The sequence below is a fragment of the Jaculus jaculus genome, chromosome 9 (assembly GCF_020740685.1).
Source record: "Jaculus jaculus isolate mJacJac1 chromosome 9, mJacJac1.mat.Y.cur, whole genome shotgun sequence".
Lineage (NCBI taxonomy): Eukaryota > Metazoa > Chordata > Mammalia > Rodentia > Dipodidae > Jaculus > Jaculus jaculus.
Window position 1 is genome coordinate 373,404 of NC_059110.1, and position 21,251 is coordinate 394,654.

Consider the following 21,251-nt stretch of genomic DNA (forward strand, 5'->3'; position numbering starts at 1 on the left):
CCGCACCTGGCTTGTCCTGCGGCTCGAGCCGAGAGTCCGGCGGCTTTCTGCCGCTCCGCGGCTGCGGCGGGTGGCCGAGCCGCCCCGGAGCCGCTGTTCCCGCCTGTGCAGGCTCTGGATGCTCTGGAACTCTTCTACTTCTCCGCTGCTGCCTCAATTTCCTATACACCTCACTTTTTAGTAAAAGTGTGTATTTTGCTGAGTTTTTTTGGTCTTTTTCCCCCCTAGGCTGCTTTGGCGTGGTACCTACGCCGCCATCTTAACCGGAAGTCAACAAACGTTTACTTTTACTCACATGCACATAAACATGCATACATATTCACAGAAACATTCCTTTCAACTCAAGTTCTCATACTCATTCATACACATACTCTCAACAGGTGATAGAGGAGGATAAGTCAAATTGATTAGGAAGATCAGAAGGGCCCTTCCATCTAATTCATAGCCCAAGGGCAGCTGAGGTGTTTGCAAAGAGAATCTAGAGACTAAAGTATGCACCCTGGTCTCCAGGTCACAAAGAGAGATCATCAGTTTCAAAGACATCACTACAAACTTGGAAAAAGCATCTGTGTGACCAGATGGATAGACAGCCTATGGACTCTTCAGGAGGGATGGAGCCCTAGAGTCCCAGCAGAAGGAGACCACTTCTGAAGACTTTCTATACAGACACATCTGGTAAACTCAAGCTGGGTAGGGTATGATTGTGACTCATGAATAACAAAGCAATGTCCATTTGTGGTTTTGCAGCTATAAATAAAAGTGGATGAATAAGGACACACTGAATAAATGGACAAAGATGCTAAGCCAGGTGACCTCTATGTACTTTTTATATGGAAAAAGGCATTTTAAATACATGTTTTTTAAATTTATCTCTGAGATATTTTCTTTGGATACTCCTAGGGAAAAACAAAACAAGACAAAACAAAACAAAATAACAACAAAAACAAAATTAAACAATGCACATGTGAACTCCCAATTAACCTATATATGTCAAGTTCACGTGTGTAGGCTTTAAAGAAGCAAACTGCATGAGTATCCTAATGGACCTAATTCTATACTTAAATGACTAAGGTTATCTGATTTCATGCTTGCCAAAAGACAATGTTACACTGCTTCTATCTAGTATGTTCTAAATATAGTTATGGTAGTGATAAGAGCATGTAATGTTAAAATGTGTTTTATAGCCAGGAGTGGTGGCTCATGCCTTTAATCCTAGCACTTGGGAGGCAGAAGTAGGAGGATCACCATGAGTTCGAGACCACCCTAAGACTCCAGTGAATTCCAGGTCAGTCTGGGCTAGAGTGAGACCCTACCTCGAAAAACCAAAAATAAATAAATAAATAAAAATGTGTTTTATGTGTATTTGTACATTTACGTGAATGGAGAAAAGCCACTATTGAAAATTTTAACCCACTTATCTTGGCCCATGACATCTGGGAAGGGAGTTTCAGATACAAGTGGCCTTAGCACATGGGCCACTTCTGAAGACTTTCTATACAGATACATCTGGTAAACTCAAGATGGGTAGGGTATGATTGTGACTCATGAATAACAAAGCAATGTCCCATTTGTGGTTTTACAGATATAAATAAAAGTGGATGAATAAGGACACACTGAATAAATGGATAAAGGGAATCCCTAGTCTTAACAAACCTTTCCTACCTACACACATGAAGTGCCAGTGTAAAAAGAGCTAAAACAAGAACATAGGAATAGAATGGGTCAAATACAGCTCCCTTTTGCATGAAATGTATTGCTTCATCTTAATCACTCTGTAAAAGTCTTCTAAAATGTTCTGCAAGCCTCTGGTAAATCAATAATACCCTTATAGAGTCAAAATAGTAAGCTTAGTTACTAAATGCCAAATAACAACCTGCAGTCATTCAAGACAAACAACTTACTAATTCCATGTGTGCAATTATTTTTCCTAGGCTTCTAAAATAAAAATATAATGACTCAAGGGGCTGCGAGAGACGGCTCAGTGGCCAAGGTACATGCTTGCAAAGCCTAACAACCCAAGTTCTATTCCCCAGTACCCACATAAAGCCAGATGTACAGGATGGCACATGCACATGCAATTTGTTTGCAGCAGTTGGAGGCCCTGTCACACCATTCTCAGTCCCTCTCTCTCCTCTCTCTGTCTGCAAATTGTGTGTGTGTGTGTAGACTCAATAGTAACACTGAGAAGAAATCACTTGTACTTTGCCTAAGTAACTCCTGCTTCTGGAGACAGACATGGCTATTTCAGACTTACCCTTTAAAATGCAGATTTTAAGTGAGATGAGAAAAAAGTTGAAGAGTAGGGCAGCTTGTGAAGGAATACATGATAAATATTAAAGCATTTCTAGTAATAACAGAAACATCATCTTTTACAATGTATTGCAAAGCATAACCTTATGTATCCTAAATGTGTATACATATACAAACAGATAGTAAACAAGGGAACATATGCATATGAAACTCTAAATATAGCAAACCCACTTGGAATGCTATAACAAAACAGCATAGGCTGTGTATCCTGTAACTGCAGAACAGATTCTCAAGGTTCTCAAAACTGGAAACCCCAGCTCAAAGCACTAGCAAGCCTGGTATCTGGTGAGAGCCTATTTCTTGGTGCACAGATTAGTTCTTACTGTGTCCCCCTGGGGGAGGGACAAGGCAGCTTTTGTCATGTCTTTTTTTAAAAAATATTTTATTTTTATTTATTTATTTGAGAGTGACAGAGAGAGAGAGAGAGAGAGAGAAAGGCAGATAGAGAGAAAGAGAAAGAGAGAAAGAGAGAGAGAGAGAGAATGGACGCGCCAGGGCCTCCAGCCACTGCAAACAAACTCCAGACGCGTGCGACCCCTTGTGCATCTGGCTAACATGGGTCCTGGGGAATTGAGCCTCGAATCGGGGTCCTTAGGCTTCACAGGCAAGTGCTTAACCGCTAAGCCATCTCTCCAGCCCTGTCATGTCTTTTATAAAGACATAACTTCCACCTAGTCACCTACTCCCTTTTCCAAACCATCACACTATTAATTCTGCTTTCAATGTATAAATGTGGAAGAAACATTTAGACAATAGCAACCAGAACTATGATTTCTTTTTCTGTTCCTGGGCTGGCTAGCTTTAATTCTTTCCCCTTCTTCCTCCTTTTCTTTTCCCGTTCCCTTTTCTTTTTTCATTTTTCTATCTTTTCCACTTTTTTAAATAGGTTAATGTATTTTAATAGCAAACTTACAGGAACAGCCCAGAAGACAGACAACATTAAAAACATGTTCTTGCATGTAGGATAACTCAGTTAGAAAAGTATAGTGAATGGATGAAATCTACTGTATGATAAAAATGCTACAAACACCATTTACTTGCCGTCAATAAGAAATTTACTTTAAAAAAACCCAAATGCTGGTATTGTCCAGAAAAATTTAACAGGTTTATTTATAATTGTTATAAAGTTGAACTACTGAAACTTGTTCACTGAAACATTTTGACTTGCATTAATGCCTTACATCCCGCATTTATATTAAAAATCCACACACAGGGCTGGAGAGATGGCTTAGTGGTTAGGTGCTTGCCTGTGAAGCCTAAGGACCCCGGTTTGAGGCTCGATTCTCCAGGACCCACATTAGCCAGATGCACAAGGGGCCACACGCGTCTGGAGTTTGTTTGCAGTGGCTGGAGGCCCTGGCATGCTCATTCTCTCTCTCTATCTCTGCCTCTTTCTCTCTGTCTGTTGCTCTAAAATAAATAAAATAACAATAAAAAAATTAAAAAAAAATCCACACACAAATGAAAATGAAATTGCCAATTCCTGATTCCTGTCCCCTAGTTTTCCACTTGCAATCATATGCTTAGGTACCTTCTGACCCCATGGGAAAAAAAAATATCTAACATTCAGAACAGGAAGAGAAAAAATAATTTTTTTGAGAATGAAATGTTTCCCATCATAGTGGACTCTTGAGCATGCTCTCCACGTATGTGGCATGCTAGCTGGATATCTTTTGGCATAATTGTTACACGTGTGGCATAGATAGCACACAGGTTGGCATCTTCAAAAAGGCCAACCAGATAGGCCTCACTTGCCTCCTGCAAAGCACCAATAACCGCACTTTGAAAGCGCAGATCTGTTTTGAAGTCCTGAGCAATTTCTTGCACCAGACACTGGAATGGCAGTTTGCGAATCAGAAGTTCAGTGGACTTCTGATAGCGTCTAATTTCACCGAGTGCCACAGTACCAGGCCTGCTAGGATGAGGTTTCTTTACCTTGCCAAAAAATAAAAATAAAAATAAAAATCCAAAATAGTTTTTTTAAATCCTAACTTTATTTATCATGATTAAAATAAGTAGAGACAAGGAAAGCCATTAAACTAAAAATGACCTAACATGAAGTTCACATTCCTATCTCTGGCTTCCAGGCCAACCAACCACCCATCATGGGCAACAAAGGCAGACAGTAATCTACAATGCTGCATGCACCAGCACGGCAGACCAATATGCCATCAAGAATGTGGTCATGGAGGGAATTACCATGGGACATTGTTTACAATCACGGAAGTTGTCAATAAAAAGAAAAAAGAAAAAGAAAAAAAAAGAATGTTGTCCTGAGCCACAGGAGCCTGAGACTCATTACCACATGATACAGAATGATCTTTAAAATTAGATAATCCTTCCCATATTACTTTAACAAAGATACCATAAGATAAAAATTATATGTATCATAAAATATTTTTGGAGTATTTAAACTGTCTTAAAGAACAAACCAAAAAACAGACAAGTAAAACTTACTGTCCTGTGTTTTAAAAGAAATGTTGAAGCATTTGTTTTGTCTTAACTTCTCTTTTAGAGTTAAGTCTATTATGGGATTAATGGATTAAAAAATATTCCCTGCAATAGCTTTTACTGCAATGCCTCCAGGTACAATTTCTTTTATTTAAAAGGACATTTGTGGTGCTGTCGTAGTCAGCTCCATGCTGCTGGGATGAACCTCCAAACCAGACACAGTTTATGGGAGGAATGGCATTTATTTCAGGCTTACAGATCCAGGGGATGTTCCATAATGGTGAAGAAACTGGCCCCTTTACCAAATCCAGGCAGAGAGGAAAACCACCACCAGCACCACAAGTGTTGCAGTCTGGTTCGCACTGCTGGTAGAAATCACCCAACCAAGAGCAGTTTGTGGGAAAAAGAGGGTTATTTCGGCTTAGAGGCTCAAAGGGGAAGCTCCATGATAGCAGAGGAAAATGATGGCAGGAGCAGAGGGTGGACATCACCCTCTGGCCAACATAAGGTGGACCACAGCAACAGGAGGGTGTGCCAAACACTGGCAAGGGGAAACTGGCTATAACACCCATAAGCCTGCCCCCAACAATACACTCCCTCCAGGAGGCGTTAATTCCCAAATCTCCATCAGCTGGGAACTTAGCATTCAGAACACCTAAGTTTATGGGGGACACCTGAATCAAACCACCACAACAAGCAAGAACACTCTAGAGCCCCAGACAGAATGCAAGCACCATGACTGCCTTAGGCTGGACTTTAGATTCAACCCTAGTAAAACTTTAGGGTTAGACCCCCAGGATCCACCCACAGTGATACCTCCTCCAGCTAGGCATCTGGAAATCCTGAGTTATTGGGGGATATAAATTCAAATTATCACAAGTGCTCATGTTGATATATGGTAAATTATACACTCTGGGGAAGTAATACCAGCATCAAAGAGTTTTAGGTAAATATCTGCTCTTTGAAGAAATTACAAAACACTAAAACCAAATCATCAAATTCTGCCTATTCCAGTGGCTCTTGACACATCTGACTGCTAATCATTCCTGACTTGGTAACTTTTTGTGTGTGCATGCCATAGCACATATGTAAAGGCAATCTTGGGTGAGGTGTTGGCCTTTGACTTCTACCTTTTTTTGAAGCACTGTTTTTGGTGCTGGGAAGCCCAGTCTAGTTGGCATTATGAACTTTCCTCTGACTTCACTTTCCATTGGATTACAGACCTATGTACCACTTACTTGGCATGCAGCATTATGTGGTTGTGGGAGGTTTGAACTTGGGTTAGCAGGCTCATGTAGCTAGTGCATTTAACTAGCAAGCCATCTCCCTAGCACCTACTTCTCGTCTGTTTTGATGACCAGTTCTTCTTTTACGTAGCTTATATTCCAAGATATGAGTCATGGAAATTTCCTTTTCCAGATGCAGTAATCCTCTCCACCTTCCATTTCTATTTCTTATCAAAATATACTTCTTAAGAGTTGGTTTGACCAAGTATACAGAACCCTGTTCTGTTAAATTCTGTGATGTTTACTGAGTGACCCCTGGTTATCAAGTATCAACAGTACCCTCTGACCATGACCTTGTTTCTTTTCTCTCTACTGCTTTGGGCCTTGAGACACGGGGAGAAACAGAGTCACAGAGAAGACTATCCTGGGTAGGTCTATGTGTTTCTAAACTTTTGTTGTTGTGACAAATATCTAAAGCAGTTTAAAGGAGAAAAGAGATTTTTTTTGGGGGGGGGGGTTTCTGAGGTAGGGTCTCACTCTAGCCCAGGCTGGCCTCGAACTCACGGCAATCCTCCTACCTCTGCCTCCCAAGTGCTGGGATTAAGGCATGCACCACCACACCCAGCCAAAAAGAGGTATTTTGGCTCAGGGTTTCAGTCTAATGACTGTTTAATTCCATTGTTTACACTTGTGGTAAGACAGAACATCATGTCAGGGAACATATGATAAAGTTGTAAACCTCATGGTAGCTGGGCAGCAAGAGACCAAAGAGTAGACAGAGACAAGATATACCCTTCAAAGGCACACCCCCAGTGACCCACCTCCCTCAACTGGGCCCCACCTCCTAAGTCCCCACCTTCTCCCAATAATGACATCAAATTATGACTTCATCAATTGACTGACCCATTGACTAGGCCACAGCCTTCATGATGTAGTCATTTACAAAAAGCCCATTAACAGATGACCAAGCTTTTCACATATTAGCTTTTGGGGAGAGAATTTAAATCTTGATTTAAGAGTTGAAATGAAAATTGGTCCACATGTAAATTTTGAAAATCTTTATACAATGGACTCATTATTGAGCAGACATCCTACAATGAACAGATCAAGGCTGTATGTACCTGGGAGAGTCATTTGTAGAGGCCTAACAAGATCCGGGTGCCTTAGAGGGTTGCCAGGGTACACGAACCACTCCTTGACCACTGGGCCGGTGCTGGCTCCATCTAGGGAAAGACGGCAAGTCAATAGGTGCAAGAGGTCCATATTGTTCTTCTCATATGTCTCACTAGCACATCCTCTTACTAGGGAATGGAGTGCCCATGTCTGCTTTGCTGAGTAAGGAGAAAGAACTGAAGCCAAATGAGTTTTTATTTTCCTTTTTGGTTTTTTGAGGTAGGGTCTGACTCTAGCCCAAGCTGACCTGGAATTCACTGTGTAGTCTCAGGGCAGCCTCAAACTCTCGGCCAACCTCCTACCTGTGACCCCTGAGTGCTGGGATTAAAGGCATGCACCACCATGCCTGGCTCCAATGAGATTTTTGACAGTAATTAATTACTTAACATACAGAAGAATGTTTGTTTTAGTTTACCACTACCAGCTATTTTTTTTTTCCCCAAAGTTTTTGATAGTGGCTTAAAATAGTGAATTCAGGGGTTGGAGAGATGCTTAGTGGTTAAGGTGCTTGTGTGCAAAGCCTAAGGACCCAGGTTCGACTCCCAGTATCCATGTAAGCACCCATTCCCTTTCTCTGCTTCTTCCTCTCTCTTTCTCTCTCAAATACATAAATTTTAAAAATTGAAGAAAAAAAAAGGCTGGAGAGATACCTTAGTGGTTAAATGCTTGCCTGTGAAGCCTATGGACCCCGGTTCGAGGCTCGATTCCCCAGGACCCACATTAGCCAGATGCACAAGGGGGCGCACGCGTCTGGAGTTTGTTTGCAGTGGCTGGTGGCCCTGGCATGCCCAGTCTCTCTCTCTTTCTCTCTGTTACTCTCAAATAAATAAAAATAAACAAAATAATTTTTTTAAAAATGGTGAGTTCAAGACTTTTATATTTCAGAAGGTGTTTCTAAATATTTTTGCAACAGTGGGAGAGGGGCAAGAGAGGGAAGGCAGAGCATGGTAGGATATATCTGTACATGGCCCTGGAGACATTCATACAATGGATTCACCCTTAACTGACATCCTACAGTGGAAACACTAAAGCTGTCTGAATCTGAATCTGGTCCAATTATCTCAGCAGAGACCAGTCCTCATCAGTGAACTCCATCCAGAGACCAATGGGCATGAATTGAGTGTAACAAATTCATTCAACTCAGCACAAGTTTCATACATAAAAAAATAAATCAGATAAATACCCTCATAGTTATTAAAAAAGCAAGGAAGAAAGAAAGAAAGAAAATCACCACTACTTTCTGTACCATCCTAGTATTGAGGATTTTTTTTTTTTTTTTTTTTTTTGGTTTTTCAAGGTAGGGTCTCACTCTAGCTCAGGCTAACCTGGAATTCACTATGTAGTCTCAGGGTGGCCTTGAACTCATGGTAATCCTCCTACCTCTGCCTCCCAAGTACTGGGATTAAAGGCGTGCACCACCACAACTGGCTTAGTATTAAGGATTTTTAACACACTAAAAGTCCCTGAGTAGATAAAACCCTTTGAGCTGACAACTATCCCTTGGGAAATTGCTGTACCATACATATGCCTTTTAGAATTCAGTACCAAAAGCTATGTACCCATAAAACTTCACAGGAGAAACTCCAAGTTTTCACATAAATTAACTAGATAAAGGAGAAAAGTTTAATTAGACCTGCTGACTTGATTTTTCATAGCCAAAACATTCTACTTAAAATTGTGGCAAATTACCAAAGATACAGGACTGGAAGAGATATTAAAAACTATACCTTCTGGGCTAGAGAAATGGCTTAGTGGTTAGGGCACTTGCCTGCAAAGACTAAGGACCCAGGTTCAATTCCCCAGGACCCACATAAGCCAGATGTACAAGGGATTGCATGCATCTGGAGTTCGTTTGCAGTGGCTAAAGGCCCTAGTGCACCCATTCATTCTCTCTCTCTCAAATAAATAATAAATAAAAAACTATCCCTTCTCTGAAGGGTGATAAAGGTAAAGAGGAATTTAGATCATAAACTTGAAGCCACAGTGCCCTACAGACTGTGCTCCAAGCTCACCTTTGTGACTCACTGAGTAACAGGCCCTGTCTGTTTCCCACCATACAAAGAGGACAAAATGCAGCACAAGGTGACATCTGCAAGGAGCAAGCCTGACCTGGATCACATCTTTACCCAACTTAACTCTTCACATGTCAAGTTTTCATTTTCTTTCTTTCTCCTTTCCTTCCTCTGCCCCTTCCTTCTTTTTCTCATGTGTGGTGTGTATGTGTTCCTGTTCTCATGTATGGCATATCTGGATGGTGTGTGCATGTGGAGGGCAAAGGTCAACATTAGGTGACTTCCCTATTTACTCTCATTTTTGAGACACAGTATCTTACTGAACCTGTAACTCACTGACTTGACTAGACTAGCTGGCCAGCAAGCTCTACAAATCCTTCTGTCTCCCCCTTCCCAGTGCTGACATTACAGTTATACATCACCATACCCAGTTTTTTATGCAGATGCTAGGGATCTGAACTGAGGTCCTCATACTATACAGCAAGCACTGTAACAAACACCTAAGCCATCAACCCTTCCACCCCCCAACCCTAGCCCAGGTGTACCATTTAAATGTGTGCACCCTTGGTCTAGATGTGTGTTCTCATAGATATAGCTACACCTCTCCAGTGTTTTTTGTTTGTTTGTTTGTTTGTTTTGAGGTAAGGGCTCATTCTAGCCCAGGCTAACCTGGAACTCACTATGTAGTCTCAGGGTGCCCTCGAACTCTCTGTGATCCTTCTACCTCTGCCTTCTGAGTGCTGGGATTAAAAGCGTGTACCACCACGCCCAGCTCTCTCCAGTGTTTTTGAAAGGTTAAAAGCCACAGGTGGTACAAAATATTTGTGGTAACCTGTTTAGAACAAGCCAATTTTACTGGAAAATTCTAGAATTTAGACCATTCTGAAATATCTCATCATTGTACAAGTTTCCATGGCATGCATTTTGAAACTGTTTATAATAAGCAGCAGCCTTGCTGGTTTTTGTTACGGGGACGGCCCATGTAAGTTTGTGAAAGAAACACTTGTGTTATTGAGATAGCCCTAATTTCAAGTGCTACTACATTTTACAAGACAAAAAGAAACCAACAAACTTGCTCTTTTGTTATTCTCAATGGCAGACAACTTTCTGCTTAGAATGATCTTTTCTATTTATCTAGTACTTGTTTGTCCTAGGAAAAATTTGTGGATCTGTTTACATTTCTCATCTCTTGCCTAAAAATCCTTGTCTGGACCACTTGTACAAATTTTCAGGTGTTCCCTGGCCTCTGTCACCTGCAGGGAGGAGACACTAGTTCTGTCCTCCTGGGAGAGCTCAGTGTGGAAGAAGCAGCTGGCACTGGGCACAAGCAAAGAGAACAAGGAACAGCCATGCCAATATCAGACCGCTGATCATTTGGATGTCACAATCTGATAACAATCGTTTGGGCTTGTTTGCTAATTGGATTTGGGGCCTGCTCCATGGAGGAACTTCATGCTGGATACTGAAAACCTAGTCCAAAGCCTATGGCTGGGAAGGGCAGAAGTCCTGCATGGTTTTGGGGTCGGGGTTACTATTGTTGTTTGGCTACTTGGATATATCATGCTCACCAAATTGCCCTCTAACTTCTCATGCTTATGCCTATATACTAGCACTGCTCTCCCTTTTAGTAAGAAAAGTTTCTCTTTATAGATGTTGATGACTGCTGAAGAGACCCAAAATTCATCAAAGTAATGATAAATGACAACTGATGGTTCAGCACTTAATGAGACATCTCTCACTCTCCAATAACTCAGGTACTATAGTAGAAGAGGTGGTGGAAAGAATGTAAGAGCCAAAGGATGGGGAGGGGTACTTTGGAAGACTAACTCCCAGACACAAGTGGTTGTTAGATTCATGACTTCATAGCGGCTGTCACTGCCTGTACAAGACCAGCATAATATTGGTTCACCAACAGGCTGTAGTGAATGATACAGGGTAAATAAATAACCAATGTCAATACAGAAGAGGGAATAATAAGAAAGAAGAGAGGGTTCAGTGGATGGGGGTGGGGAGAGGACTGTGTGGATTTTATAAATATTTATTTAAATAAAAAATAGTAAGTTGGGTATGGTGATACATGCCTTCAATCCCAGAACTCAGGAGGCAGAGGTGGAAGAATTGCTAAGAGTTCAAGGCCATGCTGAGACTACAAAGTGAATTCTAGTCAGCTTGGGCCAGAGTGAGACTCTACCTCAAAAAACCAGAAACAAGGGCTGGAGAGATGGCTTAGCGGTTAAGCGCTTGCCTGTGAAGCCTAAGGACCCCGGTTCGAGGCTCGGTTCCCCAGGTCCCACGTTAGGCAGATGCATGGGAGGGCACACACGTCTGGAGTTCATTTGCAGAGGCTGGAAGCCCTGGCGCGCCCATTCTCTCTCTCCCTCTATCTGTCTTTCTCTCTGTGTCTGTCGCTCTCAAATAAATTAAAAAAAAAATTAAAAAAAAAAAAAACCCATAAACAAGAAAGCTGCCGGCACACGTCAGCCTCAGGTCTTGCTCACCCTGGCCGCTGTGTAATTTTTGAGCTACCAACCCATGCATTTTTGCAGATAAATCTCGTGTGTCCTCCCTGCCATGGCTCAGCTCCAGGCACACTTTTACACTGTAAACAAGAAATACACAGTAGATGACGTTCCCTTCTCCATTCCTGCCACCTCTGAAATTGCTGACCTCAGTAGCATCATTAATAAACTACTGCAGGCCAAAAACGAGTTGCACAAGCATGTGGAGTTTGATTTCCTTATCAGGGGCCAGTTTCTGTGCATGCCCTTGTTCAAGCACATGGAACTGGAGAATATTCCGTCAGAAGAGGTTGTGGAGCTAGAGTATGTGGAAAAATGCACCGCACCCCAGCCAGAGCAGAGCATGCTCCGTGATGACTGGATCAGCTCAGTCGAAGGGGCAGAGGAGTGGATCTTAACTGGTTCTTTTTTCTGGAATCTGGTCCTTGGAAGGAAAGTCAATAACGACAATTGCAGGACATACAGATGTTGTGAAAGATGTGGCTAGGGAAAAAAAGATAATTTGTCTCGCTGGCTCCTGACTGCATCCATGGATCAGACGATCCTCCTGTGGGAGTGGAATGTGGAGAGGAACAAGGTAAAAGCCCTGCACTGCTGCAGAGGTCATACCAGAAGTGTGGACTCCATAGCTGTTGATAGCTCAGGAACTAAGTTTTGCAGCAGTTCCTGGGATAAGGTGCTAAAGATCTGGTCTACAGTCCTGACAGACGAAGAAGACGAAATGGAGGAATCTACAGATCATCCAAGAAACAGAAAACAGAGCAGTTGGGGCTAACAAGGACTCCCATAGTGACCCTCTCTGGCCACACAGAAACAATTTCCTCAGTACTGTGGTCAGATGCTGAAGAAATCTACAGTGCATCTTGGGACCACACAATTAGTGTGTGGGATGTTGAGTCTGGTGGTCTTAAGTCAACTTTGTCAGGAAACAAAGTGTTTAATTGTATTTCCTATTCTCCACTCTGTAAACATCTGGCATCTGGAAGCGCAGATAGGCACATCAGATTGTGGGTCCCTCGAGCTAAAGATGGTTCTTTGGTGTTGCTGTCCCTAACCTCACGTACAGGCTGCCTCACATCAGTGAAGCAGTCTCCTACCCATGAAGAGTTGCTGATTTCAGGCTCTTTAGATGATATTGTCAAGCTGTGGGACACAAGAAGTTGCAAGGCTCCTCTCTATGGTTTGGCTGCTCATGAAGATAAAGTCCTAAGTGTGGACTGGACAGACACAGGGCTACTTGTGAGGGGAGGAGCGGACAACAAGCTGTCCTCCTACAGATGCTCTCCTACTACTTCCCATGTGGGGGTGTGAAAACGACTTATAATTTCATCAGAGACACTTTTTCTTGTTGGGATTTTGTTTTGATTTTTGATATTGGTAGAGTCTCACTATAATGCCATAGACACTTTATAAATTAAACTGGTTGAGAATTATCAGATTACATCATTAACACAGAGATAGAAAACACCCTTTTAAAGTTTGCATAATGGTTCATCCTTCATAATAGGGAACATTTTACTATCATTATGTCTTTCTTTTTGTGTTTATAAAATTATAGTATGTGGCCTGTATTCTCTACCTTAGGTAGACTCTTAAAATTAAACTGGTTTAAAATTAAAACAACAACAACAAAAAAAAAAAAAAAAAAAAAACCAGAAACAAGGCCAGGCATGGTGGTGCATGCCTTTAATCCCAGCACTCAGGAAGCAGAGGTAGGAGGGTCACCATGAGTTTGAGGCCACCCTGAGACTACATAGTAAATTCCAGGTCAGCTTGAGCTAGAGTGAGACCCTACCTCACCCCCCCCAAAAAGTAACAATAATAATAGTAAATAAACCTAACAACCCAAAATGTGCATGCACTGAACAGTAGTTTTCAAATATGTGATGTAAACTGGGTGTAGCACATGCCTTTAATTCCAGCACTGGGGAGTCTAAGGAAGGAGGATCACCGTAAGTTCGAGGCCAGCCTGAGATACAGTGAATTCCAAGTCAGCCTGGGTTAGAGCAAGACCCTACCTCAAAAAAAAAAAAAAAAAAAAGGAAGGAAGGAAGGAGTGATGCAAAAGGTAGCAGAAATAAAAAAGGGCTGGAGAGATGGCTTACTGGGTAAGGCACTTGCCTACAAAGCCAAAGGATGCAGGTGTTAAAAGTCTTCTAATTTTTGCTACTCTTAACACAGATGGTCTTCACCTCCCCTTGTTGCTATGTATAAAATGGAAAAAAATGATGGGAAACAAATACAAAACTATAGGGCTGGAGGGATGGCTTAGCAGTTAAGAAACTAACCTGCAAAGCCAAAGAACCCAGGTTCGATTCCCCAGGACCCATGTAAGCCAGATGCACCATGCTTCTGGAGTTTGTTTGCAGCACGTGAAGGCCCTGGCATGCCCATTCTCTCTCAAATAAATAAAATAAAAAAATAAATAACATAAATGTTACAAAGACCCTAAAGGAAAACTGTTTATATTTTTAAACTATTAGATTTTGTGTAATTGCTTTATGAAAATCACACTTTGATGAGTGTATTAAGTAGACAGAACCCTCTGAGAAGCACCCTGTACACTACTATAACAAGAAAGTTGGGCTGGGGAGGCTCATAAGTTAAAGGTGCTTGCCTGCACAGCCTGCTGGCCCTGGTTTGATTCCCCAGTACCCATGTAAAACCAGATACACATAAAGTAGCAGATATGTCTAGAGTTTGCAGTGGCAAGAGGCCCTGGTATGCCCATTCTCTCTCTCCCTCCTTGGAAATAAGTAAATAAAAGTGAAAAAAAGAAAGCTTTCAGTTTTTAAACAAAACATACCCTTTTAAGGAATAAAAATTTAACATTTCACAGAAACAATGCATTCTTCATTAGCAACTAATCAATTGCTTTCAGAAAGTGATGGCCTGGGGCATTAATCCTTAATGTTCTGCAAATGTGACTGGCATTCGTAAGTACAGATTTTATAAAGAAATAAAAAATAAACCCTGTTTAATTGTTTGTCCTGAAAAAATGCACTCTTGCATTTGGTAGTTTTTCAGCTCAGAACCATTGCTAAAGGACTACCAGCTCTCACCTTTCCAGCCTCCCAGTAAGAGTGAGTACACTCTTTGTCGGACAGGTCGGTAGATGAAGGCCTGGCTGGGCAGGGCTTGGTCCAGCTCATCCTCCAGTGTGTTGCTGCATTCGATCTCTCCATTACTTATAATGTTGTACACTAGGTAACTTTCTGAGTGGACATGGTATGTCCTAGCAACCTGTTCAAGATTCAAATACAACAATTTTTTCATTATGGGTGTGCAGTGGGGACATTACCTTCAAACTCAAACAGTCAATAGTATTTATCATAGACTAATTTTGCTAAGGTACTCAAATGAATAACTGCCATTCAATCTCATGACATCAAGTGGTATTTCTGCTTTCTTTCGTTCTTTTTTTTCTTTGAGATAGGGTCTCACTCTAGCCCACACTGACCTGGAACCTGGAATTTACTATGTAGTCTCAGGGTGGCCTCGAACTCAGGAGACCCTCCCTCCTATCCTGCCCCCTCTCGCCAGGGCTCGGATTAAAGGTGTGCAACACCAAGTTTGGCTGTGTTTTCTTTCCTTTAGGCTAACAGGCTGTGATAGTCAATCTCTTTGTCAACTTAACATGATAAATTATCATGGAAACAAAGCTCTGCTCACGTCTGTAAAGGATTGTGTAGATTAGGTTAGTTGAGGTAGGAGGACCCATTCTAATTGTGGCATCATCCCCTCTGCTGGTGTGACACAGGCTTACTGTTCCCTGACATGCTTTCCCCTCCATGATTGCCTCCCCTTGAAACTATAAGTCAAAAGTAAGTTCTTTCCTTCCTTAAGCTGCTTCTGGTTGGGTATTTGTCTGTCTCAGCAAGAAGAAAATAAATGATAAACAGGTAGGCTCAAAGAGCACAGAAAGACCTTAAGGCCACAGAGGATGGGTACAGGACACAATGTCTATTACAATGACAATGCCACACACTATCAGAAGTGGGCAGCTTCATAAGATCTCATTTGCTTCTAAACACCGAGTACTCTTGGCCATACTACCTCACCTCAAAGTGGCCAAGAGAGAAGACAGATGAGATCTTGGTCAGAGTCAAACTCGGTGTTAAGAGGCTGGGGCCCAGATCTTGTTCTATTAGTGCTGAGTGGATGCCATGGGACTTGGATACCTCTGCCCTCAATTCAGGAGGGATACATGAACTTCCGCCTCCAGTTACATAACTGAGTGAGGCAGTATGAGGAATAGACAAAGCAATCTATGGAGAATTATCTTTACAAGATCTGTAATGGAACTAGCATTCCTATATCCAATCTGCATTGTAAAACTGAATAAATTTAAGCAAGGTCAGATTCAGGTTTTCCCTATCCTAATCAGCACTAGCCTTTTACATGCTGTGTGTGCTTCACTGCTCTCCTGCCTGCCAGCACTTTCTGGAAGTCCCCACCTCCAACACTTTCCTCCATGAACTACTAAGGAGAAAAACTAAAAGTGAGGAAGAGATATTCCTTTCATGAATGTTTAAAGAAGAGCTATTTAAAACAGTATCTAAACCAGAAGGAATACAAGGTTGAGAAAAAAAAAAACAAAACATGATCCCTGCTTTATTATCTCCAGACTAACAAAATGTTGTTCACAAAAAGACATGATTCCAAGTGCAGCACTTAAACCAGTGAGTGTGACACGATACAGTTCTAACAAAAGTTCCAACAGGAAGGACTGATAACCATGAACTAAGAGAAGGAGTAATGGGAGCTTTCCGCAAGGGAGAATGAAAGACATGTACAAGGAGGAGACACCAACACAACCAAAGGAAAAGGAAGACCAGAAGGACACAAAGCTGCAGACAAGCTGCGACCAGGTGAACTTTTCTTAGCTCCATAAAGGCCACTTTTGTGGTTACAAATTCTGAGATGATAAGAGCTTTATTTCTGTATGCAGTATAAGAAATGGACTGGGGGCTGGAGAGATGGCTTACAGGTTAAGTCACTGGCCTGAAAAGCCTAAGGACCTAGGTTCAACTCCCCAGAACCCATGTAAGCCAGATACACCAGGTGGCACATGCAGTGGCTACAGGCCCTGGGGCACTCATTCTGACTCTCATAAACAAATAAATAAAAATTAAAAAAATATTGCTGGAAGTGGTAGCACATGCTTTTAATCCCAGCACTTGGGAGGCTGAGGTAGAAGGAGTACTGTGAGTTCGAGACTACCCTGAGACTACAGAGTGAATTCCAGGTTAGCCTGGACCTTATTTCAAATTACCAAAAAAAAAAAAAAAAGAAAGAAAGAAAAAAAAGAAAAGGACTGGAAGAGACAAAGTCTGCTCACGAGTTCTTGGAGATTAAGGCAGCAAGAGACAACTTGAACTAGAGTGGGAAAAAATGGATAATGCACAAATTAACAGTTCATTTACTTGACAAAAGTAACAAGATTGGCTGCATAAAAAGTGAGAGGGTCAGCATGGTGGCATAAGCCTTTAATCCCAACACTCAGGAGGCAAAGGTATGAGGATTGCTGTGAGTTCAAGGCCACCTGAGACTATCTAGTGAATTCTAAGTCAGACTGGGCCAGAGTGAGACTTTATCTGGACCCCCCCACCAAAAGGGGGGAGATTCCTAGACCTGTAGCTTGAATTATGACGACATACAACTCGGTGATCAAAGGTTTCAAGGGGGCTGGAGAGATGGCAGCAGTTAAGATGTTTGGCTGCAAGGCCTAACAACCTGAGTTTGATTATGTAGTACCCATGCAAAGCCAGATGCACAAAGTGGCGAATGCACAGAGTTCATTTGTGGTGGCTAGAGGCCTGGCACACTTGTTTTCTCTCTCTGTGCTTGAAAATTTTTTTTAAAAAAAAGGCTGGACTGGAGAGATGATTACGGTCAAGGGTAATTGCCTGCAAAGCCTAAGGACCCAGGTTTGACTCCCCAGAACCCAGGTGCACATGCATCTGGAGTTTACAGTGGTGCACCCACCCTCTCTCTCTCTGCCTCACTCTGCTTCTCTTTATCACTCAAATAAATAAAATTCTTTTTAAAAAAGGTTTATGAATAAAATCACACTTGTTTCTGAACTTGTGATGCTTTTGGACATTCATTTAGGCACATGTGTTAGCTGCACGAGGACCGTGGGGACCAGGGTGTGGCTTAGGGCTAGAGCACATGCTTAACACAAGCTAGGCCCTGAGTCAAAGGGGAGGGTGGGAAAGGAAGACCAGGGCAACACCTGTCTCACAGGGACGTTGTGACAATCAAATGAGAACAATAAGCACTGTCTTTCCAAGACTATGTTCAGAATTGGCTCAAGTCCCTCGTATAGCATTTATTAACTTTCGCAATGTGGCAATACCCTATGTTTCCCAAGTTTTGTTCCCCTCAAACTCTAGGCTTTAGTCTGGACAGTTTTTAGTGATACAGATCCAAACACTACACTTGAACAGTTCCCACAGCCCCAAATCTTGACTTACTCAAAGCAGAAGTGGGTCTCATGAAGGTCTGACTTTGTGGACATATTCTTTATGTCTTAACCCACATTCTCTCCTTAGAATTCCTACAGCTCTTTCCCATCATATTCATGTGATGTTATCAAAAGTACGTATAATGTAGTTTCACATACATGGGGCCATCCTTCCTAACCAGGCTCAAGAGCTTTCAAGTTTATGTCTCCCTGTAGTTCTTTGCGGGTAAATCAATAAGTATTCAAAAACAAATGCGTTAGTGGATATACTTTCAATCATGATATTGTAGGCTGGAGGAGGTATAACCACTCACCTTTAAAATTTCAGGGTCTGAAACCATGGTTACTTGTTGCTTAAATTCAGGCCTCATGTTCATGGAGTCTTCTTGTTTAATTTCAGGATATGCACACATGGGTACTTCTAAATCAAATTCAGGGTTTGTTTCTACAGGTAGTTTTTGCTTGATCTCAGGGTATGCACACATGGAAACTTCTGGCTTGGATTCAGGATCTGTACACATGGGAACTTCTTGCTTGAACTCAGGATGTGTGCATATGGGAACTTGGTTGAATTGAGGATCAGTGCACATGGAAACTTCTTGCTTGGATTCAGGATCTGTGCACATGGGAACTTCTAGCTTGGATTCAAGGTTTGAACTCATGGATATTACTTGCTTGTCTGTTATTACACCTTTAGGATTTTGGAGAAACCATGGGGATTTCTGTCCTGGCAGAAGGTATGATGCCACTCCTTTATAAAATAGAGCTTTGTTCGGTCCCAAAGGTAACATGTCTTCCAGTTTTTTAACACCCTGATGCATGTGAAGAACTCTGGATATATAGTCTGATACAGCTAATATAATATTGCCTTTTTTGCCAATGTTCTCTTTCACAGAAGTATAGGAAGACAGACATTTGTACCGAAAGCTTTCAAACATGCCCTCTGGGATGACATCATTGCCAAGCAGACAAGCTAGCAGAGGAAGGTCTGCCACATGGAGGCCCAGACTCTCACAGAGCTTCTCCCGAGAAAACATGATGGTTTCCAGACTATCTAGGCAGAACTCACTAATTGAAAAGTAGGGACAAGTGTCATAAATAAAGTAATCAGTGTCTTCCCCAAGAATCCCAAGACAGTTGTGTTGGAGACCATAGGAAGCTACCTCATAGTCTGCCTCCTGTAATGAACACAGAGTTTCTTGGCCCAATGCCTTCAGAGCAAACCGTGTAAATATGGCCAACCCTGAAGGGATGAAGAACATGTTTCTGCCTGGCTGCTCCCTGTGTGACTTGATATAGTGGAAAATCCTGGATATCTCCTTGTTGTTCTTAAGTCTTCGCTTTACCCACTCATCTCTCTTATTTTGTTCCACCATGCCATCAAAGAAGAATATCAACTTGATGCCAACAGCTGTAAAGGCTTTAACAAAATCTTGCAAAGCAGAAAAATATTCTCGCCATTGGCCACCACAGATCCAAGATTCTGGAGTATACCAGTATCGGAGACAGCACATGGCATCCACAACAATGGTAGGAGTACATTCAGGGTGCCTGCTTTGGTGGTGCTCTGCCAGCTCTCGAAAATTTACTACTGTACATATATGTGGACAGGTACTTCCCACAAACCCTTGCAAACCTCTCACACCCATAACTGAACTCTGGGAAAGGATCTGAAAAAAAAACATAAATAATTAGTAATTATGGCATTATCTCTAGATATATGGCATGCTTCAAAGCAAACACAAACAATATTATAAAAAAGGAGAGAAACATATCACCAAACCACCATGATATGCTGTTTAGGAGCCTGAAGAGTTTTTAGATGATATAACACAAGGCAGTTTTTCTAAACATACATTAATTTCTGGAGCAGGATTTTCACAGGGAGAATCAATAACATAGTAATCTTTTAAAATTTTCATTTACTATTTAAAATAATTGCCAACCAAATTCAAAGAGGTTGCTTTTAAGCAAGTAATTATCTTCATCTACAACATTTTTAATCTAAAATATAATCTGAAACATGCAACATGGGTAATTCCAAAAATGCTTTTTTAAAAATATTTTTATTTATTTGAGAGAGAAAGAATGGGCACACCATGGCCTCTTGCCCCTGCAAACAAACTCCAGACAGATGTGACAGTTTATCAGGCTTTATGTGGGTACTGGGGAATCAAATGTGGGATGACAGGATTTGCAAGCTAGCACCTTTAAACACTAAGCCATCTCCCCATCCCTCAAAAAAACAATTTTTTTTTTCTTTGGTTTTTCGAGGTAGGGTCTCACTCTAGCCCAGGCTGACCTGGAATTTACTATGGAGTCTCAGGGTGGCCTCGAACTCATGGTGATCCTCCTACCTCTGCCTCCCGAGTGCTGGGATTAAAGGCATGCACCACCACACCCAGCTCAAAATGGTTTTTTTTTGGAGGTAAGGTGTCGTTCTAGCCTAGGCTGATCTGGAATGCACTCTATAGTCCCAGGCTGTCCTCAAACTCACAGCAATTCTCCTACCTCTGCCTCCTGAGTGCTGGGATTAAAGGCATGTGCTACTACACCTAGCTCAAAATGCTTTTTTTTTTTTTAAGATTTTATTTTTATTTATTTATTAGAGACAAAGAGAGGGAGAAAGAATGGGCGCACCAAGGCCAACAGCCACTGCAAACTAACTCCAAACACATGCAACACCATGTACATCTGGACCTGGAGAATCTAACCTGGGTCTTTAGGCTTCACAGGCATGTGCCTTAACTGCTAAGCCATCTCTCCAGCCCCCTCAAAATGCTTTTGATAACTAAAACTAGTCCAAAAGACAGTGTGCACACTCTATAACCTGGCATGTAAAATTCTAGTTCACTGAGAACTAAGTTAATTTATGGTGATTAAAAAAACAGATCAGTACTATGACAGGGACAGACAGGAATCTGGGATTTCCAAGGGGATACTTTAGAGATGACAGATGTGTGCTTCTTTGGTTGTGCTGATACATATTTTTAATACATATAAAATTGTGTTCTGTAAACTCAACAAAGGTGTTGCAAAGAAACTATAAAAGTTTACTGTGCTAAATGACAACAGGTGAATAATGACTAAA

The 21,251-nt window shown here is 41.7% G+C and overlaps 1 protein-coding gene and 1 pseudogene across 6 annotated transcripts in view; one reads left to right on the forward strand and one right to left on the reverse strand.

Moving 5' to 3' along the window:
* Fam120b (family with sequence similarity 120B) overlaps positions 1-21,251 on the reverse strand; it is a 102,907-nt gene that overhangs the window by 62,812 nt on the left and 18,844 nt on the right. For all 6 annotated transcript variants that reach the window (XM_045158394.1, XM_045158393.1, XM_004651068.2 and 3 more), the window contains exons 2-4: positions 18,475-19,830; positions 14,754-14,934; positions 7,109-7,210 (exon numbers count right to left, since the gene is read on the reverse strand). In XM_045158394.1, the coding sequence (XP_045014329.1) occupies positions 7,109-7,210; positions 14,754-14,934; positions 18,475-19,809 (1,618 nt within the window). In that variant the 5' untranslated portion in view covers positions 19,810-19,830. The remainder of the gene's footprint in view (positions 1-7,108; positions 7,211-14,753; positions 14,935-18,474; positions 19,831-21,251) is intronic.
* Positions 11,744-13,002, forward strand: LOC105944725 (annotated as a pseudogene).